The sequence below is a fragment of the Vigna radiata genome, chromosome 10, assembly GCF_000741045.1.
Source record: "Vigna radiata var. radiata cultivar VC1973A chromosome 10, Vradiata_ver6, whole genome shotgun sequence".
NCBI lineage: Eukaryota > Viridiplantae > Streptophyta > Magnoliopsida > Fabales > Fabaceae > Vigna > Vigna radiata.
The window spans coordinates 12310860-12337194 of NC_028360.1; the positions used below are offsets into that span (position 1 = coordinate 12310860).

General features: G+C 29.4%; 2 protein-coding genes across 4 annotated transcripts; one reads left to right on the top strand and one right to left on the bottom strand.

Moving 5' to 3' along the window:
• Positions 1 to 3512: 3512 nt before the first annotated feature.
• On the bottom strand, positions 3513 to 7781 carry LOC106774424 (ER membrane protein complex subunit 2). 2 transcript variants are annotated; one of them, XM_022786842.1, is made up of 9 exons: positions 7405 to 7781; positions 7134 to 7198; positions 6383 to 6431; positions 5149 to 5243; positions 4841 to 4935; positions 4673 to 4732; positions 4487 to 4568; positions 4183 to 4296; positions 3513 to 3909 (listed from the first exon to the last, which is right to left on the bottom strand). In XM_022786842.1, exons 1-9 carry the CDS (start codon positions 7589 to 7591, stop codon positions 3739 to 3741), a joined length of 918 nt encoding a protein of 305 aa, XP_022642563.1. In that variant the 5' UTR covers positions 7592 to 7781; the 3' UTR covers positions 3513 to 3738. The 2 variants fall into 2 exon arrangements, with proteins under 2 accessions (XP_022642563.1, XP_014516903.1); XM_014661417.2 differs by having other exon boundaries at positions 4841 to 4926; positions 7405 to 7780.
• A 6218-nt stretch (positions 7782 to 13999) lies between these two features.
• On the top strand, positions 14000 to 24063 carry LOC106774401 (multisubstrate pseudouridine synthase 7). 2 transcript variants are annotated; one of them, XM_014661382.2, is made up of 20 exons: positions 14001 to 14221; positions 14351 to 14438; positions 14515 to 14709; positions 15063 to 15277; positions 15589 to 15661; positions 16029 to 16085; positions 16215 to 16294; positions 16379 to 16441; positions 16568 to 16655; positions 17493 to 17595; positions 17729 to 17832; positions 17948 to 18021; positions 19564 to 19628; positions 19821 to 19996; positions 21724 to 21791; positions 21949 to 22009; positions 22594 to 22631; positions 22737 to 22805; positions 22920 to 23262; positions 23647 to 24063. In XM_014661382.2, the coding sequence occupies exons 1-20, from the start codon at positions 14133 to 14135 to the stop codon at positions 23674 to 23676; spliced, it is 2079 nt and encodes a 692-aa protein (XP_014516868.1). In that variant the 5' UTR covers positions 14001 to 14132; the 3' UTR covers positions 23677 to 24063. The 2 variants fall into 2 exon arrangements, with proteins under 2 accessions (XP_022642412.1, XP_014516868.1); XM_022786691.1 differs by lacking the exon at positions 23647 to 24063 and having other exon boundaries at positions 14000 to 14221; positions 22594 to 22635; positions 22920 to 23062.
• Positions 24064 to 26335: the final 2272 nt, after the last annotated feature.

Below are 26335 nucleotides of genomic sequence, written 5' to 3' on the forward strand. Positions count from 1 at the left end.
AGCTCATTAAGGCCTCAGATGTTAAATAAATTTATTTTTATGACCATTTAGTCTGTTGCATGACCCTTTAATCCCAATTCTGCAGCAGAACTAAACTTGATTACAAGTTTAACAATGGTAATTTCTATTTAAAACCTTCATTCTGCTATTTCATTTGCAACTCTCAGAAACAAAAGGTTTTTGAACTATGCAAGCTAAAAAAAAAAACTATGCAGAGTCCTTTTTTATATTGTTCTTAATCTTAGCATGTGGATATTTTATTCTGACTACCTTATTCCTTAAATCATGGATAATTTCTTATCAATTTGTTCTTAATAGATAAGTTGTTGGTGAATTGGAATGTAAATTAATTTAGTTATTTCTTTTCTTTAATAGTTCATTTGGCATGAAGTGATTTCACAATCATGTTGCGTAAAGAATGCACAACTATGAAGGATGTTGGTGAGATGTAGCATGTAAAATAGCCACAACAAATTTGTCTGATAAAAAAGATGTTTTTCAGGTTTTTTTTTTTTTTTTTTTGTCCAGGACCCATTTGAATAAATGGCAACCTCATGTTTTCATCCTTTGAAAGCAACTTACATATTACAATAAAAAATTAATCTTTTTTTATACTCATTTATTTTAAAATAGCTGGATCACAAATTCACAACCCATAATAGAGATAATCTGGTCATAAAAAAAATGAATTTTTGCTACTATAATTAAAAATTTAATCCTGTTAATTATATAAAAACAATTATTTCTTTTACCAATAAAAAGGGAACTTTACTCATTTTAATTCGAGAGCTATAAATCAATTTGTCCATTCACTTCGAATTTCCAGCAGAAGAAAATAAACCCGAGTAAATAAAAGTTCGTATAGTTTTTATTTAGTCTAATAATTACAAAAAAACATTTCAATTAAAATTGGTTTTATATAAAATATTTTTTAAATTGAAATTAAACGAAAAATATTACTAGCTAATATTATATTTATTAATATTTTGATGTGATTTTCCCTCATTACCTAAATTTTGCAAATATTTTGGGAGATGTTGGATATTTGTCTGCATTTTCTAAAATCAATCATAATTTTTAATATAACAAAATATAGAAGGAAAAGATTTAAAAGATTAATGTTATCAACTGAATCTAATACAAATTCAATGTAATTTTTTCTTTCACTTTGGCGTCTAATAAGAAAAATGTTAAAGTTTGTTTTATTGAATAGATTAAAATTTGATTGGATATCATACTAATAATATATAAAGTAATTAAAATATAATATCTGAATTTAGAACAACATGAAGTTCACGTGAACCACACAAATAATGAGCAGTGCCACCCACAACCATGTCAAAACCAAAACCAATCAAATAAAAAAAGAAACAATTCAAACATTATCCCCTTTTAATTTTAAATTAATATAATTATTTAACCTAAAAAACAAAATTTACTCTAATTAAATGATATAATGTTGGATTTTTAAATAGGAGAATTAATATCAATAAATCATAAACAAAACTACATAAAATATTAAGGTATTATGTTTAATTTAAATTTTTAACTTAATAATTTCACAAAAACACTATTTTAATATTTCAAATAAATAATTGAATTAGTACAATAAATATTGACATGTTTCATTTTTAATATAATAAAAATTTACTTTTTAATAAGAAATTTTAATTTATTAATTTTATTTAGATTATATAAATAGTTGAGATATTTGAATATATTTCACTTTTTAATAATTGTTATACATATTTATTATAAAAGAAAAACTACTGAGAATATTATATTAGTAAGGAATCCCTTTCAAGATTTATATATTAACGATAATATATATTAATAAATACACGTGTTTATTATAAAAAATGAAATATGTATAATTACTTTAACTATTAATATAAGTTGTATAAAATTATTATTTTTAATTAAATTTATTTTACTATTGTATTAAAACTAAAATATATCAATATTTATTATAATAAACACATTGTTTATCCTACTAATTACAATATATCAAATAAATATAAAAATTTGTATATCAAAATATAATTTTTGAAATATATATATATATATATATATATATATATATATATATATATATATATATATATAAAAGGAGGTGGTGGGTCTGTGCTGTGTTAACACAAAAATCACAGCGTCTGCTATGGAATTAGTAAGTAAGCAGTCTTCAAAATTGAAGCTGAACATAGCCTCTATATATATATATATATATATATATATATATATATATATATATATATATATATATATATATATATATATATATATCGGTTTTATTAAGGAAGTAGTTTTTTTTACGTGTTTTAAATTAGAAATTTAACGTGAATAAAAAATGGTATAAGTGTGTAAAAATAAACAAGATAAATCATACACAATTGAAAGAACTCTTAAAATATTATTTTAAAGACTTTTTTTTATCAAAGTAATGTCTTAATTTTTTATATAATTTTATTTATGATTCATTTGTATTGAATTTGTCCAACCAATCAAGAAAGATAATAATAATGTAAGAGTGGATGACTCATCCTTATAATGACTCAAATGAATATGGTATAAAATAAATAAAAAGTTCTATTTTTTTTTCATCAAAGATATTCCTTTTCAGAAAAAACGCAGTTTTTTTTTTTGCTGTAAAACAACTATAAAAAAAAAAAGTCATCACTAACCTCTATTCTATTAATGATTGAGAAGAGGATCTTAAAATTTTAAATTGAAAATAATATTCTAATCTCTTATATAAATTGGTTATCGAATAATTGATACAAAATTTCTCCTATATATGATTTTGATAGCTACGAATCTCAAGATAATTCAATATCTACGGACCAAAAAACTAAAATCGCCGATAATATTATAATTAAGCTTTTTCTTTCAATTCAATTTAAGAGACTAGCCCCTTCTACACTAATTTCTGTTCTAATCATGGAAGGATGATATTATATAAAAAAATACTGGTTAAATTCGACTAATCGAGTTTTTCTTTCAAAACCAGTATCTTAGAAAACTGTTGATAAAAGAGACCATTGCAAGAACCTATACATAATATATTTTACCATATGAAACTTAATTTGACGAATAAACTTGAATTAAATTCATAAAAGTGACATGATATTCCTCTAAAAGAGACCATTGCAAGAACCTTTTTTTTTCAAGATTTAAATATAAAATTTACGAAATAAATCTTCAAAATAAATTAATCCAAGCGAGCACGACCACGAAGGAACAAATATTTGATACCAAAAATAGGATTGAGTTGTCACTTTCTCCAATGCCAGAGTAGTGCAAAATTCTGCTGCCCCAAACTGTGTGACTGGGATCCATTAACAGTACAAAGAGCTACATCATCAAATCATAATGTTACTATTTGTGTTATAAATGGAACACTAACGTAAATGATTAAACAAGGAGGGAGATTAATATTTTAACTTCAATTTGTATAGCCACCGAAAATAATAAGTGGCAAAAGGATGTCAAAAACAAATCATGCCCCCATCTTATGCATCATCAAAGCTATGACAATACCTTTGGATCCAAGCCATCTGAAACTTTAAATGTCTTTCAATAAATAGTCATTATCTAAGGTAAACTGCAGAAAATTAAGAATTTTCATTTTAATATTGAGAAGAAAATGACTCAGAAAATCTAAGTGCGTTAATTCAAGCTGGCAACAATCTTAGAAAATTTCAAAAAGTGATCAAATAATAATCTTTAAGAGACGCTGCATCATGATGACAATGTTAAACTCTTTAAGGCAGTTGTAAGTTGAGGAAGCTTGTCCGGAGCTCTCTGTTTGTAATCTTTCTCCAATACTTTGGCCGCTAGAGATTGTAACTGTGACCCTTCTTTCTCCTCCTTGCTTTTCCCTTTCGTAAGCTGCGTAATAGCAGAAGCGCACTGGAGAACAGGAACAAAACTAAAATTTCAGGCATATATCAAGTAATAGTTTCGGAAAGAAGAATCCAGAGATCCTTATTAAGGAGAAAATCAAGAATCTACGAAGGAAAACTGAAATCTTCTGAAGTAAAAACTAAATGATGACTTTCATAGCAACCAACAAAACCTAGGTTCAATTAAATTCCAAATTAAAACAACTATAGTCAGTTCACACAGACGATAACTTGCAGTTGCAGAGGACCACACAAAATTAATACTCATGGAAGATCTTACCAAGCATATCCCAAAGAGCGCTCTGGTGTTTTTGCCTCCAGTCAAATCAATAGTAGACGCATAGTATTTCTTGGCAGTTTGGAGGTTTTCTAATCCACCAAGCGTATAAAGTACCTGACAATGTCACAAATCAAGAAAACGTCCTTATGCAATAAAAGTAAGATTCTTGCTATGCTACTATAGCTTTAGCATGCAGTGTTTTATGTGCCTTGTTTGTTACTACCGGAGCAAAGAAATAAGAAGGGGAGAAGAATTTATTTGACCCAAAAAAAAAGTAATCACATTTCATAAAGAAGTTACTCACATCAGCATAGGCTAAATGGTATAGTGGAACAGTAGGTTGAGATAATATCAACTCCTCGTAACAAAATGCTGCTTGTTTATACCTATTACGTAGACAGAAAGCCAAAAGAAACAAAAGGCGGATAAATAATTAGCAATATCAATGTTACCCTTGCAGCGGGAAGATAAATGGTAAAATAAAACTAACATTTGCAGGGAGACGTATATTTCAGCCAGTTCTCTCCATGCATCATGATCTGCCATGAATCTGTTATAACGAGAATAATTCAGATACATGCAATATTTTCTTATGTAAATCAGAAACTATTTTTTTTTTAGTTATGGAAGAAAATAAAACTTTTAACATTAGTCTCACGTTTCTAGATATTTATTAAGCCAGTCAATAGCCACAGAAATGTTGCCTTGGGCCTTTGCCATTGCCACCCTCCTCTTATGGATGACCTGCACAAACTCAAAACCAAAAAGATTAAACACTTTAGCTTTTTGACTTTCTTTACACAAGACGCCTAGCCTGTTTAATGTAAAACAGAAATATTAAAATCAAGTGGAAATAACAAAACACAAAAAAAAACCACAATTATATGATTTTTGTTTCATCACATAGAGTAACTGAACAACCAACAGTTCCCCTTTTGGTATCCCCATAAGGTTACGTGAGTTTACTTGGTCAAGAGGATTGTCCTCCAAAAGGCTTGCGTAAGCCTTTTCTGCTAACTCCCAGGATCCTTTTGCTTCAAACAACATTGCCTCCAGCCTACCTGTAACAATTTCGAAGCTTAAATCAATTTTTTCTTAAGAGAGAACAGGAGCTTGCATATGCACACACATATTTGGATTGTGTGTAGTTATGTTACAGAGTGTGGTTTGTAAAGCATTTCATCTAGATTATAGATGAAATTAGTAAATGAAATTTTGAAAAAATATTTAGCTTTTAGGTTATTTCAATAAGATACTCCATTAGCTTTCGAAATAATCTATCTAGATGAAACCTATAATTTACCATCTTATCCCTTAAAATAATAATAGAAAACCACATGTTTATGACTACAATTTTGGATTATTGTTTTACTTGTACACTTTTTTGGATTATTGATTTAATGCAACACTTGTTTATTATTATTTTAATTATTAAATTATGTATTTTCATTTTTAATAAAATGTCTTTTATTGAGCAATAATAGGTATTTTAAATTATAATTAACAATAAATATTTACACAAATATTCCTTGGAACTTAATTTATACAAATAAAATAAATTAAATTACAATAATATAAATTTATAATTATTGAAAATACGTAATTACCTAATATAAAAATTTGATTCAACAATTAATCGTGTCATCGTTTGTCCTTGCTTTCAGGCAGCTACTTTTATTAAAACACTTTTTTGTCTAGTTTTTTCAGATTTCTTTTCAACTATCTTGAGCTAATTTTACCAAACATAGCCCTAACATTCCTCTTCAAAGAATTGAATACAAATTATCTAAATTATCCACCGGTCTAAAAGTTTGTTTCAAGAACCTGATCTGGGACAACTAAACAATACAGTTCGTGTTTTGGGAAAATTATCATAGGGCTCAAGATATAAATTAGACAGCTCAATCATTGCAATGTCACTAGAAACAGTTTCTTAGCCTAGCAGGGCCAATATGTAGACTGGCCAATTATAAGGCATATGTCAGCAGCATTAGTAATGCTGCCTGCACAACTGTTAAATCTGCATCTAAGATTAGAACTGTACAAGGTGAGCTCTGAGTTCAGGTGATACATACAACTTAACTCCCCCTGATCGCAAAAGCTTATAGAGAATCAGATCTACGTCAAGAGTTGTGTAGATAGTCCTATAACTAACTCAAAATCAAAACATGGTTAAAAGGTATAGATAATATCAACTTACCAACTCTTTTACTATCTGGGAATCTCTTCCGAAGAACTTTTGTACAGTCCTGATAAAGAAGAAGAAAAATATTATCAACTTCAAGACATAAAATCTCAAACATGATGGTTTCCCTTATCATACGAAGAGGACAACATAATGAACAGCATACAAGTTCCGCAGCATATTAATTTGCATGCTCGGAACTTACAAAGCAAACAAGATCAAACATCTTGCCAAGAACTTTAAAGACAATGATACAGCACAGTGAAAAAATAATGGTGTAGCAATATCAGAAAACGAATATTTCCTCCATCCATCATCAACAGAGAATAAAGGGCCTAAAGGGACTCAAACTTCAAATAAAAACTACCCAGAAATTGAACAGCAATCAAATGCAGTGGACTATAACCTTACAAGGTACGTATTGAAAATCAATCATTACGCAGCACCAAAAAAAAAAAAACATCAAGCAAGATTATAACTCCTTGTAAAACTCACAAGCAACCGTCTCTGGTGCATAATCAGAACCTCCACAACACAAGTGACAAGAGAGTAAAGGGCAAGTTCCAACTATTTCAAATAAGTAATATTCAATCCGTGCATAAGATTCCTGATTGAGTAATCATTACACTACATAAGAAATTCACTCCAACAGCATTGTTTCACGGAAAGGAGACCATGATTTTGCAATTTGTAGAATAGTGCCCAAAATGATTTACAATTCACGAAAGAGACCAATACAAGAAACACGACCGAATTAGATCGAGACCTTAGCAACGTCGAGACATTGACAATCCATAGCAGCAACTGCAACCTGTTCGTACAAGGTCCATTCTGCACACACAGATACCCAAACATTAGTCAAAAGTCAAATTCACTGAAAGATATATACCTGCAAGTAAAGCATAGCTGAAAAAACAAGATTTTACAAGACAGTGAAATTCGAAGCTCCAAAAATCACCGCATAAAACCATAAATAAAAGAATCACGCAATAGAATCATAGATACAAAAATTAGGTTAGTAGCGAAGGAGGAGTGACCATCGGCGCCTAGAGAGGATCGTTGTTTGGGGTCATTCAAGATGGAGAGGCCATGCTTCAGAACCTTCTGTGAACGGCGAACCTTGAGCTTTCTGACAAGGCAGAGGTAGTCCCAGGCGCCGCCGCCGCCGTTGTCGACCTGATTTTCAAGCCTGTTCAATTGAGTCTCCTCTGTTTTGGTAACCATCTTCTTTCCCACAATTCACAAACGCAGATCCAACAAATCGATAAACAGATTTTCGATCTGTTGCTGCAAAGATCGATCGCTGTCTCTCCGTCGTTGAAAATACACACCCGGAGTGAGTCGAGAGGAAATACAGTGGGATCGCACTTTCACTCCAGGTTCCGCCTCAGAAATATATCAAAATAAAAAATAGTTAAACGAATCAAACAAGATATTATCAGAATTTAATTAACAAAATTTTATGCTTCAACAAAAATTCAATTTTAGAATAATATCACATGATTACTTTATTTTATTTATTTTAACCATTATTTATTTCAATTGTTATTTTGTTTAATTGACATTAAACATTATATTTTCTACTTGGAAGAACGCCTGCACCGCAAATTTAATGTCTATGTTAGTTTTAGTTTTGAATATATTAAAAATGTTAGTATATTATTAGATTATAATCTAATTTTTTAATTATTGTCCATTTTAAAAAATATTCAAATATTTAAAAATAAAGATAAACCCTCATTTCAATTTTCACTATTATTAAATCACATTTCACTTTGAAATATGAGATGATTTCATCATTCTTATTCTAACCGATTTCATTTCAGAACAAAAATTATTGATATCAAACTAATTCAATGTAATTCCGTGATCCGTGACGTTTGATTAAAAATAAAGTGATTTTATAATATATAAATAATATATATATATATATATATATATATAAATAAGTGTAAATTTTATTTTATAAAGTTAAATTAAATGTAAAAATCACATTTTAATGAGAATTATGTAAAAATTATTATTTTTTAGATTTGGTGTTTTATTTATTATTCAAATATTTATTAATGTTTATTTTTAATGTATTTTGATATGGGATAAGTGTGTTTAAAATTATTAAACTAGTTTTTTTAATATTGAATTAGATTTAAAATACACATTAATACAAGTTGACTCAAATTAAATTAAAATTGAATCATGTTAATCTAATTTACTTTAACTCACGGTGGATAAGTAACTTAAATAAATTAACTTCTATGTCTATTATTGCATTTTATTTCATACATTTATTACAATATAATTAAAATATATTAATTTAACTTGTCTTTTTTTTAAACATCAATACAATAAAATTATTTACAAATTTATAAATAAAATTATAAGGTTAATAGTTGAAAATTATAATATCGATAATAAGTAACTAAATTAATTATCTAAGTTGTTTAAATATTATTAAATACATTTTAATTTTTTTTTAAATGTTAATCTTCATGACAATTAAAAATGTAAATAATTGTAATAAAAACCTTGAAAGAGAAATAATGTAAGAATAATATAGGATTGTTGTTGATAGATAACGGATTAACTCATATTTAATGTAACTTAAACTTGTGTATTAAACCAAATTCAATTTATCTCACGTTTTGAAAATCTAATATTTTTTCAATTTAATCTAACTAGAACATAATGACAAACTTTTATATGTATGAATATGACCGAATGGTCATTTGATAAGTAAAACTTACTCATGAGCTGAGAACTTGAATCTTATATCGAACACTCATGATTTAGGTCGAACTCTATGGGTTTGGTCGAACGCTATTGGTTTAGGTTGAACATTATTATGAGTTTAAGCCAAACACTATTCGCTTAGGCCAAACACTCTTGTCTTAGGGCGAACACTATTAAAATCAATACAACCACAAGTCTAATCATTACGAAAAGACTGAGTGCTAGTACAAAACCGAGCATTTTTAAGACTGAGTGCTAGTCCACGACCGAGCACTTCTAGAACCGAGCACTATCACATCAGTACATGACCGAGTACTACCAAGATAATATATGATCGAGTACTGTCAAGATAATACATGTCAAGCACCATCAATATGGTACATGGCTGAGTACTATCAAGACAGTACATGACCAAGTATTATCAAGACAGTACATGACCGAGTACTCTCGAGATAATACATGACCGAGCACCATCAACACAGTACATGACTGAGTATTATCGTGATAGTACATGACCGGGCACCATCAATACAATACATGATTGAGTACTGAACAAGTCGATCAATCAATAAAAGATCCTCAGCGAAACTGCATAATTCTGCAGAATGATGATCAACACCCTATCTTATCAATTTTACTACATTCTTCCAAATTCTAATCCTCCAAACTTATATCATATACGTTCCTACACATGGATTAAGAGAATCCAAGTCTTTCTAACATTATTGAGTGAGTTTCATTCACAAATTTGAGAGTTGATTTTGCAAAATCATGAACTCAATGACCGAGAATCAGATTTACCAGTTTTGATACGTTTGGAGTAACTCAAAGGCTCTAATCAGTTCTAAACAACTTGTCTATATTTTTCCTACAAACCAAAACCCAAACAACCACATTTTTACCATTTCCACCATTTCACTTCCTCACAGTTCTCTCGGTCATGAACCCAAAATTATGCAAAAACACAATCATCATAGATACAACATCAATATTCCACACTGACATTACCGAACACTAAATCATTCAATTTTACATACATGCAACATCATAAATCAACATATTCATACATCAAAACAAATTAATTAAATTAGCTAGCTTCCTTTACCTCTTTGACCGAATCGAACAACGTTTATCTTTTCCACAAATTGCTTTAACACCAAAAAGTCCTAGAAACACCTAAAGTTCACCGATTGGTGAGAAAAGACCACCGAATGGATAAAAGATGAAATTAGAAAGAAGAAAAGAAGGTTGAAGAACACATTCAACCAGCAGGGCTACTTGCATGTGACAGAGTTTTCCAGATTTTAACCAAAACTCAAGAATTTGAACTTACCCATAAAACACAAGTTTGATCGGTGATAATGGAAGTTCATGACTCCATAATAACTTACACCCAATCTGATTGTTGATCAGATGAAGAATAAGATGAGAGTTTGTAGAAAGAAGAAATAGAATTTTAGAGAAAAGGAGAAGAAAAGATAGAAGTTGGTGTTTTAGAGAGATATATATTCTAAAAAAAACGAGACAGCTCATAGACTTTTCTATTTATATAAAACATACGGCTTCCTTGTTTTGAGACATCTGTCTTTCCCTTCTAAATGTCATTTTCGAGGCTGACATATATAATTTATTTAAATATTATTAAATACATTTTATTTTTTTAAAATGTTAATCTACAAAACAATTAAAAATGGTAAATAATTGCAATAAAAAACTCGAAAGAGAAATAATGAAAGAATAATATAGGATTCTTGTTTATAGATAACTGATTAACTCATATTTAATTTAACTTAAACTTGTGTATTAAACCAAATTTAATTTATCTCACATTTAAAATTCTAATATTCTTTTTAATTTAATCCAATTAGAAACTTTAACACACACATATATATATATATAATCTCACATCTCAATAGATTATTTTTAAGAATTATTCTCATCCGAACCAATTTTAATTAAGAGTTCTAAAATTTTAATTTTTCTCAAATTCTTTTTTAGTGATTTTTTAAAACTGGATACATGTTTAAAAATAAAGAAACAAAATTTGAATATTTAGATTCATATTATGAAAAATAAATGGTAGATTTATATAAGTAGAAACTTAAATGTTGTTTATTACATTGAATTGAGTTTGCGTTTATGCATTTAATTTTATTGAATGGTAGTTTCAGCTTTACACGCTCAATTTTAATAAAATGTTCTCATAGAAATGATTTAATACATGATTCATATATTATATATATATATATATATATATATATATATATATATATATATAAGGGTTTGTTAATACGTGTACGCCTGTTTTTCAATTGGTAAGTTTTAAGTATAGTAGACAAAAATACTCTCATTTATAAGTTTTAAGTCAAGGATATTTAAATAATTTTTATTCTCAAAGCTAAAAAAAAACCCAAACCCTTATTCACCTCCCTCATTCCTCTCAACTTTTTCTCTTTCATCTTTCTCACTCCAACATTTTCTCTTTCATCTTTGTCACTCCAACATTTTCTCTGTCATCCTACTCTTGTTCCAGTTGAAAAAAAAATCAGAAACCCTTTGTCATCAGAGATATTTTCTCTCTCATTTCAACATTTTCTTTGTCATCACTCCAACATTTTCTCTCTCATCTGAATCCAATTGAAGATGGTGGTGGTAATTTGAATCAGAGATATTTTTTTAAAATTGAAAAAGTTTACTTTTTTATAATCATTTTATATTTATTAATGTGTGTAAAATGAATATAAACTTTGTCACTTTATGTTATTCTTTCCAAATCTCAAAGGTAACAAATCATTTTTACAGTTTTTTTTATCTTGCACATTGGTTAAAGTTTATTCTAAACGTTTGGAAAAGTTGATTCAGTGATAAAAAAGAGACATAAGAAAATTAAAAAAATAGGTATAAAAGAGTTCCCTAGGAGTACAAGTCTTTCAATTCTAGGTTGTAATCTTATATCATGTATCCCATATCAATAGAGAAAGGAAAAAGAAACACTTTGTGTAAAGGGAAAAGGACAATAGAGGGAAATATCTTGTTATTTAAAAATATAATGAAATGTTGTATGAAAATTTAATTGATTTATGAAGGTTTTATTTAAATGCTTTAATTTAAAAATGAAATTTAATAATAATAAAAAAGGAAAATATATAACACATCCTCCAAATGAACGAACAGAGCAAAAACAACAAATTACGATGTCACGAGTTGTTGTGTGTGGTTGAGGGAGAGTATGGAGACGAGAGATAAACAAATTGGATTAGTGAGGAAGGTGAATTAGGGTTAGGGAAGGGTTTCTTATTTTTTTTTCAACTGGGACAAGAGTAGGGATGACAAAGAAAATGTTGGAGTGAGAGAGATGAAAGAGAAACTGTTGACAGGAATGAGGGAGGTGAGTAAGGTTTTGCGGGTTTTTTTAGTTTTGAGAATGAAAATTATTTAAATATCCTTCACCTTCCTCATGGATTCTAAGTTTTATATTTAAATAATTTTCATTCTCAAAACTAAAAAAAAAAAAAACCCCAAACCCTTACTCACCTCCCTCATCCCTCTCAACCCCCTTTCTCTTTCATCTCTCTCACTTTAACATTTTCTCTGTCATCCCCAAAACTTAGAATTGAAAGAATTGTAATCATAGGGAGCTCTTCTATACCTATTTCTTTAATTTTCTTACGTCCCTTTTTTATCACTGAATCAACTTCTACATGCGTTTAGAATATACTTTAACCACTGTGCAAGATAAAAACCAGTAAAAACATTTTTTATCTTTGAGATTTGGAAAGAGTAACATAAAATGACAAAGTTTATATTCATTTTACACACATTAATAAATATAAAATGATTATAAAAAAAGTAAACTTTTTCAATTTTTAAAAAGTATTTCTGATTCAAATTAGCACCACCATCTTCAATTGGGGTTGAGATGAGAGAAAAAATGTTGGAGTGATGACAGAGAAAATGTTGAGATGAGAGAGAAAATATCTCTGATGACAAAGGGTTTCTGATTTTTTTTTTCATCTGGGGCAAGAGTAGGGATGATAGAGAAAATGTTGGAGTGAGAGAGATGACAGAGAAAATGTTGAAGTGAGAGAGATGGAAGAGAAAGGGTTGAGAGGAACGAGGGAGGTGAGTAAGGGTTTGGGGGTTTCTTTTTTTTTTTCTTAATTTTAAGAATGAAAATCATTTAAATATCTTTGACCTTAAAACTTAGAATCCATGATAAATGAGTGTATTTTTGTCTACTATAATTCGGTACACATTGTTAAAAGGTACCAACTGACAAGCGTATGCGTGTTAACAAACCCATATATATATATATATATATATATATATATATATATATATATATATATTTGCAAATAAAGTATAAGTGTTTATCTTGTGCAATATACGTGGGAGTCTCTTTCCACTATTTTTTATTTTTTTGATATATACTATACTTTTATTTGTATATATTGATATTTGTATGAATGTTGTATAAAAACATCACTAAGAATAAAATTAACAAAACATATCTCGAGTGTTACGCAGTGTTTATGTATTTAGAATTTTATATATATAAACAATATTATTCTGATAGTTATTGTTGTATGAAGAAATTACGTGATGGTGAGAAATAATATGATTATCAATTTATATTTTTCTTAAATAATAAAACTATTTTTTTAATAAAAGATGAAATAAATGACACTAAGAATAGTTATATATACAGAATAAGTTAGTTACACGTGAAAAGTACAGAGTAAAAACAATGACTTAATAAAAAAATTGGACACACAAGAATAAGATAAATATTTGTCTTAACTTCTTTTATATATACTTTTTGATATAATAACTACTGTCTCTATAACATGAAAAATGATTTTTTTTTTTTTTTTTAATTTCTTAAGCTGGAAGTTGCTGAGAAATTAAACGATGCGTTTAGGGATGCAAGATATGCAGTGGCGGTTGCAATGCAACTTCCCGCTCTGTTGCTCTAAACCCTAATCTAAACTAAAACCCTATCCAGAGGTCGTTGATCACCATTTGCGTAAAAACCATGGCGATGAAAACCGTTGAAGAAGACGAAGTGGGTATCTCATGCTTTATTTCCGACCTTCCTGGCTTCCGTGGAGTTTTAAAGCAAAGGTCTTTTCATTTTCTGCATAATTCATTACTACCTTCCTCATTGCACCTCCTTGACAGTGATGTATGTGTGCTGAAGTGCATTATTCAACAATGTCTTGTAAATGTTGATTTCAGTTGAATTTTATTCAGGTATTCTGATTTTATTGTGAATGAAGTGGACAGAGATGGAACTGTTGTTAAATTGACCTCGCTCGATGCCCCTGAAGAGGAGCCTGAGGTCTAATTATCTGTGATCATTGATAAATTAATTTTTGCTTTGCTTTTGGTATCTGACCTTTTTATGCTTATTTCAGAGTGTTCAGGAAAATGGAATCAACACATGTGACGCTGTTGTAAGTTATGCCTCTCGAATTGAATCTTTTAAGTCTCTTGCTGGGGAGCCTGATGCAGTTCTTTTGGAAGAATTTATTAATAAAATTAATGCTGGTGGAGAAGATAGTTTTTCTCCCATTGTTCTTTCTCCGGATTCTGATAAGTCTCATCGAAAGGTTAGTATGAGTTTCGTGGCTTATTTTGCCCTGTTAAATTCTGAAGACGTCTACGGATTATCATAATTGGGAGCACTTGGGTATTTACTCGAAGCGGGTGTCTCGTCTCATTACAATGGGCAGACATTTTTGATGAATTTACATGATTTTTGGATTAAGAAACCAAGTGTAAAATCGAATGCTTTTGAATTGCATTTCATTAATTTACTAAACCTTTTTTTAGTACATTTAATTGAATTTAGAAAGGAGTGACTGATCTGATTCTGCTTATGTGGCATGCAAAATAAAATCATTTTGTAGTTTCGTTGCCCTTTCAAAATATCATAATTGTTTTTGCTTTTCAAATGTCTCAGGCAGTGCATAACTTCTTTAAGGAAAACTTTAAGTTCCTCGTCACCGATGTGGTTGACGGACCCGACCCTTCCTTGAAATGTATCCGCGTGAGATTCAATTCTGCTGAACCGAACAACAAAGGCAAAAACTCCAAGAAACGGAAAGAAAGGGGTGGTAAACCCTTTGACAGCCGAGGTTCAGAAAATTGGCCTGAAAATGTTGGCAAGTTCCTCAGGTAAGATTGCTCAGCGATTTTGTTTAATAAAGTACAAATTAAGCAATGCTTGCTGTCTTCCATTTCTAGTGTAGTATGCAAGAGCGTTTTGTTAATTATCTATAGTAGTGTGTCCAATAAGGAACTAATTATCGAATATCCAAAACCATTAAACTTAATAAAGACTCTCGGCTGTATTAAATTATGTTATTCACAAATTGTCAGAAAGTGATAGCCGCTTATTGTTGCATTTCTTATTTGCACTTGCCGTTTCCTTGTTTTTACATTGTATTTGTTTGTCAACTGAATGTTTCTACCAATGCAATTTCTAGGTTCCATATTTACAAAGAAAACAAAGATACCCATGAAGCCTTGGGGGTTATTGGAAATATGCTTGGTATCCAGGTGCGTATGGTTCTTCGTTGGATACACTCTGCTGGCTTTTTGATTGATTTTTGAACTTGAAGGTTTTTGGCTGATGGTTCATTCAATTCTGTATGTGATGACATTGATTCCCTTTTAACCAATTATTAATATACATTCATGTCTGCGTGTTTGATATGATATGATAAATAAATCTGTTTACCATATTTTTATTTGTGAATTATTTGCTTGGTATATTTATAATTGTTTATAAATGTATCATGCCTCTGTACAACCTTTTTCTTTTCAACCTGGAGATTTAGGAACATTAAATAAATGGAGTGTGTTAATATTACTACTGATTTATGAATAACCTTTCTGTTTTAACTGATTGATGATTAATTGACAGCCAAAATCATTTGGATTTGCTGGTACGAAGGACAAGCGCGCTGTCACAACACAAAGGGTGATAAGTTGTTTCATTCTTTTTTACTTTACATCAAGCATTCTTCCATTTCTTCACTTTCCAGAATTAGTACCCGTGTTCATCTATAGATAAATAGTAAACCTGGTTTCTTACTTGTTTTGTTTCTAGGTTACTGTTTACAAGCAGCGAGCCAGTCGGCTTGCTTCACTTAACAAGCGCTTGTTTGGTATTAAATTGGGTGATTTCTGGTATGGTTATTGAATTTTGAACGGTTGACACTCTTATTTAACTGGTTTTTGTGGAATGATAGCTATAAATGTACTATTGTCCAGTTATGTTAAGGAAGGACTTTGTCTTGGCCAGCTCATGGGAAATCGATTTACAATTACTCTGCGGTGAGGGTGTTACTTATACATGAAATTTATTTTCCCCATGTTAAATTAGTATCCCTTGAAGTTAAGGTTATTTATAGTTGTTTTGAGGCCTTTTATTTGTATCACAGCATTGACATATTTTCTCAGAGGTATTGTTTCAGATTCTGAAGATATCATAAAAACATCTGCAGAAGCCTTGGGAAGGCTTGGCTTCATTAACTACTTTGGTCTACAGGTACTTTAATTTTTCCTCTCTTATTTGTTCTCTCATAATTTTGTTTCAATAACATGCGCTTGGATAACTACCTTGTGCTAGTTTAGAGCTGAAGCTTCGGAACAAGCCTGGGGGGTATGTTCTATGATAGCATGTGGCCTTACCTGTATACTATTCAGAACTGACATATGAAGTAGGATGCTGTGTGAACCCATTAGATTAAATCATCATTAATCAGTTACTGCTATTTATCATTTTTCCCATTTTCCTATATCTGTAAGAGTCAGGAAAAATTAAATCTTGGATGGGAGCACATTCCTTTTCTAACCTCTTGAAGTTTCGTTGTGTCCAACATATGCCTGCTTTGTGTATTTGTAATACAAACTTATGTTTTATTTTATTTCTTTGGGGATGACATACATGCATAGTCTTAAAGATTATTATTATGATGCATAAATTAAAGACATAAGAAACTTAAACATGTTGGAAAATTTACCCAGCTTCATATTCCCTGTTTCTTGAAGAGAAAAATTTCTTTTAATTTTTTTGTTGTAAGTCTAAATTTGCATCAAAATGTAAAATCTTATTTTACATTTGTCTCTGTGGTTTTGCTTAGTGTTGCAGCATTTCATAAAGTAACAACATGGTGATTTAGACTGTGTTAAGATGTCCCAAATTGGACTAGAAATAACATGGCTATAACATTCCTCATTAGATTTGGCAATCCTTCCCTTGCGTTAACTTTTGAAAGTGAACTAGGCATAGTTCATTTCTTGTAAACTGTCTATTGTAAGACTTATTTTATTTTTCATTTTTGCTTTGCAAGTAACTTATTTGTCTGAATGTGCTCACTGTCAGCGTTTTGGAAGTGGTTCTTTGCCAACTCACCTTATTGGAGGTGCATTACTTCGAGGGGAATGGAAACTTGCTGTTGACATGATTCTTGATCCAAGAGAAGGAGATATCCTTTTCATTGTTTCTATTATTACATATAATGGATAATGTCTGGATGATTAATCAAATAATTGTGCTGCTGATAGTTAAAAAGAGCATTTTGATTACTGTTGTTCGTCATAACAATGTTATCTAGATACAGAGAATTGCAATAGCCAAGGCACGTAAGTACTATAAAGAAAGTAACGATGTTGTTGGGACACTTAAGCAGTTGCCTCGATATTTAGTTGCTGAAAGGGCTGTGGTAAGCTTCAAATAAAAGTGACAGTTTGAATCTTTTTTTTTTTTTTTGTTTACTCACTGTATTTATCCTTGTGTGATATGTCGTAACCACGAATGTGTCATCAAAAATTCTGCAGCTGCAATCGTTAAAGACGTCTCCTGGAAATTATTTGCAGGCTTTGAAAAGCATTCCAAGGACTCTGAGAATGTTGTGAGTTATAATTATTTTATGATAGTTATTTTCTGGCTGAAGTGGTGATGCGCTGTCTGTTACAGCTAGTGATTTTTTCTTCGTTTTCAAAGTTAATTTTTATTCTTTAGTGTCATCATCTGGTGTTACAGAATTCCATGACTTTTTTTTTCTTTGGACACTGTATAGTGATAGTGGTATGCTTCTATTTTAACTGTTCTTGCATGAAGAATAAAAAATGTTTTCTTTAGCAGATCTAATTTTTCTTTCTCTACGTTCGAATTTTAACCTATTCTAAACTTTGAATTTGACATACATTATGTGAAAATTCACATATTCCCTTTAGCTTCGAATTATCTTATTTTGTTTCTAGAAAGACTTGCAATCAAAATTATCAAGGGTAAACATTTGGCTGAAAAGCCTTTTCTGGGCATATACTGATCACAAATCAAACGTGCTCCATGGTTTTTGCATGTTGCAGACTACACGCTGCAGGCATGCCATAGCAACACTAATTTCCTTACTTTCAATAGAAATGTGATGAAAAAGGCTATGGTGTTGTTACTATTGGAAATTCTATGAAGTTTATTGCCAACGTCTATTTTATGTTGGGGTGTACATTTGTTTTGCTCTCCTCGTACACCAGTGAGTTCTAAACTTCCATGCCAACTCATCAGCCATTCAGTGTTATTTGATGAAACAGAGTTGACAAGTGCACGTGGTTTTTATTATGAAATAATATTGGTCATTTTAGTACTAAGGGGCCAGTTTTTAGTTTATTTAAGGAAACAGTCACTTTATTTTATGTTTTTTAAATGACTACCTCTAATTTTTTTTCTTGCAATTATTTTGGTTTTTCAAAATAATTAGAAAATGAAAGTAATCTAAAATTTAATTAAAATGAGAAGCTATTTTTAATGGCTTCTCATAAAAACCACTTGTTTTCTTAAAGTGAGTTTTATATGATTCTAAACAAACATAAATTATCACTGGATGATTTTACATTAGAATAATTGTTTTAATCTGTAACAAACGGGTCCTAAATCTCTGCTTTGACACCGTATACAGCTAAGGAGGATTTTTTTATTTTTTTATTTTTTATTTTTTTTATAGAAAAACAGTTAACACAAATGCAAATGAGTAAAATTTGAAAGCTAGGAAGATGCAAAAGAAATTCTTGCACAAGCTTCTAGCTTTAAAGTGGGTTGTTTATGCTGTCTATTTGTTGATGATTTTTCTTTTGTTCTGAGTATTGTACTCAGAACTGTTGTCGAGTCTCAGTTGGTTATACTGTTACAGAGTTAGTTAGAGTTTTAGTTTTGCAGCTGTCACCATGACTGCTGTATCTAGCTAGGTACTTAAGCTAGTTTTAATCAGGTATATAAATACCTTTTTGTATCTCTCCTTTCTAAGTAACATTCACTCAGCTACACAGTTCGTTTCCTTTTCTAAATTATGTCTGTAAACATCTTGATGTAGTTCCATTTGCAATGACAAGCCAGCTTTGAACACAAATAAAAGATGTTATAAATATTCTTTTCATATTTCCATTACCTTTTTTAGGTATATACATAGTTACCAAAGCTATTTATGGAACCATGCTGCAAGTAAGAGGGTGCAAAACTATGGTAAGTTGTGGTTTATAATAAATTTCTAGATTTGCCTTGTTTCTCAGGAAATAAACTTCTAATGTCGCATCTCCTGACTCCTTTCTGCATTTGATACTCATTCCATGCAATGCTTACCATGAATTATCATTGATATGATAGCTGAAGTCAAAATATTCATTTATTAAATTGAATGATGTTCTACTCTGGCAGGAACTGAACAAGTAGTATTGGGGGACTTGGTATATTGTAAAGGAAATTCTACTGCAAAAGTTACAGAGTTTGTTGGATCTGAATATGCTGAAGACTGTAGTGCTGGTGGGTATGCTTCCAATAATGAGGATGATATCTCTGTAGATATTCATGAAGACATAAATACTTGTGTCAAGGTTAGTCGTTTGATTTTGGCCATTTGCAGAGAGATATGCTAGTACTTAACCGAAGTGTAGTTTTAGAAATAAGCCATGGCTTAAAATTTTTATCTATCTATTCAGAGTCTAATGCACACACATTATGTACAAATATTTGGTCTTTTTATTCTTTGTAATTATTCTGAAAATTATCATAAAAAGAATTAGGAGGATAAGAATCCGCCTTAGAAAAAGAAAAGAATAAAAAAGGTACGGTATAAGAAAACATCAATGAAGGTGTCAGATGATATTACTTTGTATTATTCTGGAAATCAAAGTTCAGGAATATTTTATGAAATAAATTATTTTTCATACAAAAGTTTGGAGGATAAGAATCCTCCTTAAAAAGGAAAAAAAAGAGAAAGAAAGAAACAAGAAGAAAAAGTATGTAAAAAAGAAAACATCAATGAAGCTGGTAGAAGATATTAAGAATTAGTCTTGTTAGCCTTGGACTTGGGCTTGTGCCACTAATACTTGCACTTGATCTATTTTTGTGGTATAAATAAGTACATTAGGTTTTCAGGAAACATCAAACTATCAATTACATAGTACATTGTTAACTGTCATTCTCTCTTTCATTTTTTTATTAAAATACTAAGATTTTTTTATGGAAGTAAAGCTACCCAATTTGTCGGTCTATAAGTGTAGAAAACTGTTTTTACCGTAACTTGTTGCCAAACTCTAATCTTATCCGATTGTAATTTTTAAAGAATCAAGAATTTACTTTTTGACAAAATGCACCGGAGTAAGGTAGATAACATTTTGCCTTCTAATATTTGACTTAGATCACTCTATCAAAATTCTGTTGTGTCCGTTCTGCCTAAATCCCGGATCACACCCCCAGTCTTCAGAAATTCCTAACTAAGAGTTCTATTAAACAGCTATATGAAGTACACAAGAGCAATTGGATCTTCTTAATTACATGGTGCAGGCCTTTTGTGCATATATCTGTCTATAACTTTACCATTTTGTAATCTCACAGTATGACTTTACCCCTTTTGTATTTATCTGTCGTAGGGGTCGCATATTATCACCAGTATCTTGGAGTTTCCTTTTCACTTTGGCCACCTTGTTTGGCGAAACCATATTATATTTTTTCTTTTTCTAAAATATAATTGTTACAAGTGTTAGAATATATGAAAAGTGTCCAATTTTATCTTGATTATATTTTATGTTATCTTATCTTTTTAGGATGCGTATCTTATTCTTAGGTGTTTTATCTTCAAGAAGTTATTTCTGAAATAAAAAGTAGTTATCACAGTAAATAGTAGTTATTATAGTGTCATCCTAGTAATCTAAAATGATATAAAAAATGTGTTCATAAACAGTTATAAAATTGGTATCATGTTTATGTTTGTATAGATTAACTGTCAACGTGGGAAGTGACCCTGAGCATTTAAGGAAATCAATAATTATTGAGAAATTTCTTCAGTGAAAATTATAGCGAACCATTTTTTTCTCAAATGAAGGGATTAATTCCATATGGGCATAATTCTATGTCGAGGAACATGGTTTCCACCTTCATTAGCAGGCGGTAAAGTGTAAAATCTATTTTTTAAAATTGAAGATTTTCATTTGGGAAAAATGAGATGAAGTACAACTAAGGGAAGGATAATTTATTAATTGGAACAAACAAGAATTACTCAACAAGGAACAACAGAAGTTGTGTGAATGCTGTTCTAAAGTGGGTTTACTTCGTGTGACAGGTTGTTGATGATGAAGATCTTAATTCTGGATGCTACACAATTGATGATGTCATCCTTCCTATGCCAGGGTAAGCATGATTGGCTAATAGTGCTCAGGTTCTCTGATTCTGACAACTCAAATACTCATCCAATGCTTTTCCATTGTCTTTCTTCTTTTTTATTTATTTATTTGTTTATTTTTGGGGGAGTGATCATTCTGAAATTTCTGTATTTGTTATCTTGCAGTTCACGGGTAAAATATCCAACCAATAATATTGCCAATGTTTATGAAGATTTAACAAAAAAAGTAAGTATCAATTTTGACCCTCGTACTTTCAAGTTTCAATATCCTGAATTTTATGCATTTAATTAGAAGTGAGATCTGAGAAGTTCAGACTGGGTCAAATATTTGTAATTAATTTTTTCTTACTATCTCACTAAGAAATTACCCACCTTTTCCTACTCTTCCTATCTCTTACACGTAAGAATTATCGTAAAGAAGATGTAGGAGTAGATCTATCTATTTACTTGTAAAAAATACTTCAAGGTTATATTAATTGCTATGCATTTGACAGTACTTGAGAAAATGACTTTATTTGATGACGGGGTAACTCATAAGGTCGCTCCTCCGGTTCATGCTGTAGAACACTAGCCTGTAAAGCCTGCTGTATTTATGTTAATAAGATTAATATTAATACTCTGTAGTTGACAATGGATATTGATTTGGAACTGCAATTTAATGGAGATATATTAAGCATGACGACCCCCTCTTACATTTTTGTTTGGGTTGCTATCCTTGCTTTTTTGTAACCTTCTGTACTGTTATTGTTCCATGGGTTGTTTGTTATTCCCCCTTATAATACATTCATCTGTTTTATCGTACTTGGTCAGGATGGAATCAGTTTAACCGAAAGCGTGCACAAAGTAGAGTATGTAAAAAATCTCAACTTAAATCGTGAAGAGTCCTATTCTACATTCATTCTTTTTCTCCCCTGCCAGTTCTCTAACCCTGATTTAATCGTACAATTTTTCAGGGAATTCTCAATAACCAGTATCACTGGATGTTACCGGAGGGTTTTTCAAAAGCCAATTAACTTTGAATGGTATTTTGCTTAGTTAACCCTCCAGATTTGCACAGACTCGTATTTTGAGTACAATTTTTTTTTTTTTTTTGTGTAGTTCCCTCTGATTCATTTTTTCGATGTCTGCAATTCCAGGGAATTGCTTGAATACTCCGACAGTAATAAACAATTGGTAGAGACAGATTTAGACAAAATTAATAAGTCTGCACCTAAGAATACTGTCAAACCAATTGACGTAGGAAATGGGAAAACTGATGAAGCCTTTGATTGCATCCGAGAGTTAGAGAGTTGTGACGACTTTCCAAAGGATGAGAATTTTAAGGAGATTGCGGGTGAGGAGGTAAAATTACCTCATGGCGAATCTCTTGGTGATTCCAGCTCTCAACATTCCCATATTGCTCTGAAACTGAGCTTTACGCTTCCTGCTTCATGTTATGCAACAATGGCCATAAGGGAGCTGCTGAAAACTTCAACATCTGTAAGAACCCTATTTGAAAATCCTGTGTCTGTTAATGCGAGGTTACAAATTAATCATGATTGGGAAAAACTTTTGGCATTGGGAATATTTACACAAATAATAGAGTTGTAAAAACATAAAATGGCAGAAAGTGGATAACTTTATGGTGAGAACAAATCAATTAAATTTTAATGGTGAAGATAAAAACAATAGGCTAGTTGCTTCTACTTTTTTATCACTATGATTTGTGGATTAAAATTGATTCTTGTGTGTTATCCAAATACACTATAATCTTTAAAATATACTGAACTATCTCAGCATGGTTGAAACTGGCTGGGTAAAGGGGATCAGTTAATCTCCCAGTTGTATGTGCATATAAATTCTTTTATTTGAATGTTCTTGCAGGTTGCCTATCACAAGACATTAAACCAATAGTATGCACAAAGATGCCCATTTAGCAATATTTTCTGGAGGAGAAAGTGACTTATAGAACAGAGACAACAGGGTGGAGAGAAGTTTTACTAATTTTATGTTGCTATAATATCTTGTTAGATGAGATAGAGCAAAACCCTCTGTCAGGTACTCTTTGTATGTAGTTGAACTGAGAAATTTAACTGTTTTTGTCAGTTATGCCGAATGTTTAAATTTAAATCTTCGTTTTTGTATGAGATGATTTGCATGTGTAGCTTTCTTGGTGTAGCTTCCCAGGCACATGATGTAGTGATGAGTTTGACTAAGGTGTAGGGTAATGGATATTTTGTACCATTATTAGGAAATGGAACATCTTCTCTCCTTTTCAATGGTACAATACTCCTTTGTCCATTTTGATGTCTTATTCTCTTATACTTGTGAAGTGGGCGAGAGCACGCAGAAAGAAGGTTTACTCTAAATTATGTAATAGAAATATGTAATAGAAATCATGGGATTTTTGGTAATTTTCAAGGTTGTCAAATTTGAAAGTTTATGTAAATTTGTGAGAATTGAATAAATTGGATTTGCAAACTCAACTCATAAACTCATAAGAATTTATTTCAGGTAAAAAAAATGTAAAAATAATATTCTAATTTAAATAAGTCTATAAATATATAATTTGAAATAAAAAAATTATAAATATATTTTTCATAAAAATATTGTAAAACATAAATTCTTTGATTAGTATAATTAATTTTGATAATGATATAAGTTTTTTTTATAAAAGCTTGTAAAATCGTTTTAAACTCACAATTTTACAAAATCTTACCAATTTTATAATTGATTTTATCGAGATTACTTAAAAAATAAGTTTACTTCCAATTAATTTGAAAGTTAGGTCTTGAATATAAATTTGTCTAAATTAATTAATGAGTTAATTTGAGAATTTGATAACTATAATAATTTTTTTATTCTCCCTATGTTAATTTATTATTGAGAAATTTAATCTAAATTTTGTTTGAACTTAAATTTTTTTAATAAACTTCAGACAAGTTATAATTTTATATTTTTAATTTATACTTAACTATTATACAGAATAATCTATATTACTTCAAGAAATAAATAATGATTTTGTTCTAAAGGTTAAGTTGGATAGAAGTACTACACATTTTTTAAACAATTTTAGGTGTTATATAATTATCGAGTTGATTTTTTTTATTAACTAAATAATTCTTTGTTTTTATTGACATAGCATAAATTTTTAACTTTTCATTAAATGCTATTCATTGAACGACATTTTTTCATGTGTATAAAGAAAGACAAGAAAGTTGTAAAAGAGTAATATTAAAATACAGATAAAATACATGAAGTTATAATCTAAATATATTTTAAACAAAAAATAAATAATACTAAAGAGTATCACTTGACATACTATACAGAATAACATGCCACATATAAAATTGTTACACGAGTTGTCAACGTGAATAAAAATATTAAAATTCTTGTCACGTGCTGGCTGTGGAAGATATTTAATATTAAACTAATTTCATTTAAAATTCAAAGATCAATTTTTAAGCTAAAAAAAGTACAAAAGTAATTTAGTTTTCCATTAAATTTACTGATATAGACACATTTTTAAAAAATTAATAAAATCGTGTTAACGACTTCAAATTATTAAAAAGATAATGATACTTAGACAACATTTTTTTGACAACATTTGAACATTATCTACGTGTCATTCTGTGATTGATCTAAAATTACACCATAATCAATAATAATAATCATAAACAGCACTATGGATTAATCATTACCCTCGTTAAAAATATGAAATCGTGTTCTATGCATACGTCTTTTAATTATTAAAAATATGAAATCGTGTTCTATAAATACGACTTTTAATTATTAAATATATGAAATTGTGTTCTGTACATGCGACTTTTAATTTTATGATAGTCGATGTTCTCAATAACGATTTTTCTCTACTACCACGTTTATAATTATATATATGTATTTTCTATTAACTTATGGAAGTCTCACGGTTAGTATCGGACATCCTTTTCTTTTTTTATTCATTATTATTTCTTTTACATTTAAAGATTTTACTTTTTATGTTTTCTTTTTAAATTTTTATATAAGCTTATCTTAATTTTAAACTATTTTTTCATATTATGGTTAATGAAATTTTTAAATATTTTTATGTTCTCTTAAATTTTTATACAAATATTTTTTATATATTCTTTATTTTTGAGATATTTATTAATAATTTAATTAGTGAACCAAAAAAAATCTTTTATTTTCATTACTCCTGAAAATTTGCTAAGTTTTTTTCAACTTTATAAAAAAATATTTTTTGTTTTAATATTTTTAGATAATCTTTTTATCAAAAATTATATTTATAAATTTGGTTTTTTTAAATATATTTTGAGATATAAAACCTTTTTATATTTTCTTACACAATATTTACATATACACTTTTAATATTAAAATTATATAGATAAATTTAATAATAAAATCATCTATAAATTTAAAAATAATATATATATATATATATATATATAACTGAATAAAAAAATTTAAGGAGAAAAATATTAAAACATTATTTTTAATTCATTAATTAAATTATTAAAAAATATCTCAAAGTAAAAAATATATAAAAACTATATGATTGTATAAATAATTTAGA

What these genes read in the sequence shown, in the direction of transcription:
- LOC106774424 (XM_022786842.1), bottom strand. Translation starts at nt 7,591, where the DNA reads ATGGTTACCAAAACAGAGGAGACTCAATTGAACAGGCTTGAAAATCAG. An exon ending in ATATACGTCTCCCTGCAAAT is followed by an intron (nt 4,569 to 4,672) that starts GTTAGTTTTATT and finishes TCTACGTAATAG; the next exon opens with GTATAAACAAGCAGCATTTT. An exon ending in ACCATTTAGCCTATGCTGAT is followed by an intron (nt 4,297 to 4,486) that starts GTGAGTAACTTC and finishes TGACATTGTCAG; the next exon opens with GTACTTTATACGCTTGGTGG.
- LOC106774401 (XM_014661382.2), top strand. Translation starts at nt 14,133, where the DNA reads ATGGCGATGAAAACCGTTGAAGAAGACGAAGTGGGTATCTCATGCTTT. An exon ending in AATGTTGGCAAGTTCCTCAG is followed by an intron (nt 15,278 to 15,588) that starts GTAAGATTGCTC and finishes TGCAATTTCTAG; the next exon opens with GTTCCATATTTACAAAGAAA. An exon ending in GCGCTGTCACAACACAAAGG is followed by an intron (nt 16,086 to 16,214) that starts GTGATAAGTTGT and finishes TTTTGTTTCTAG; the next exon opens with GTTACTGTTTACAAGCAGCG.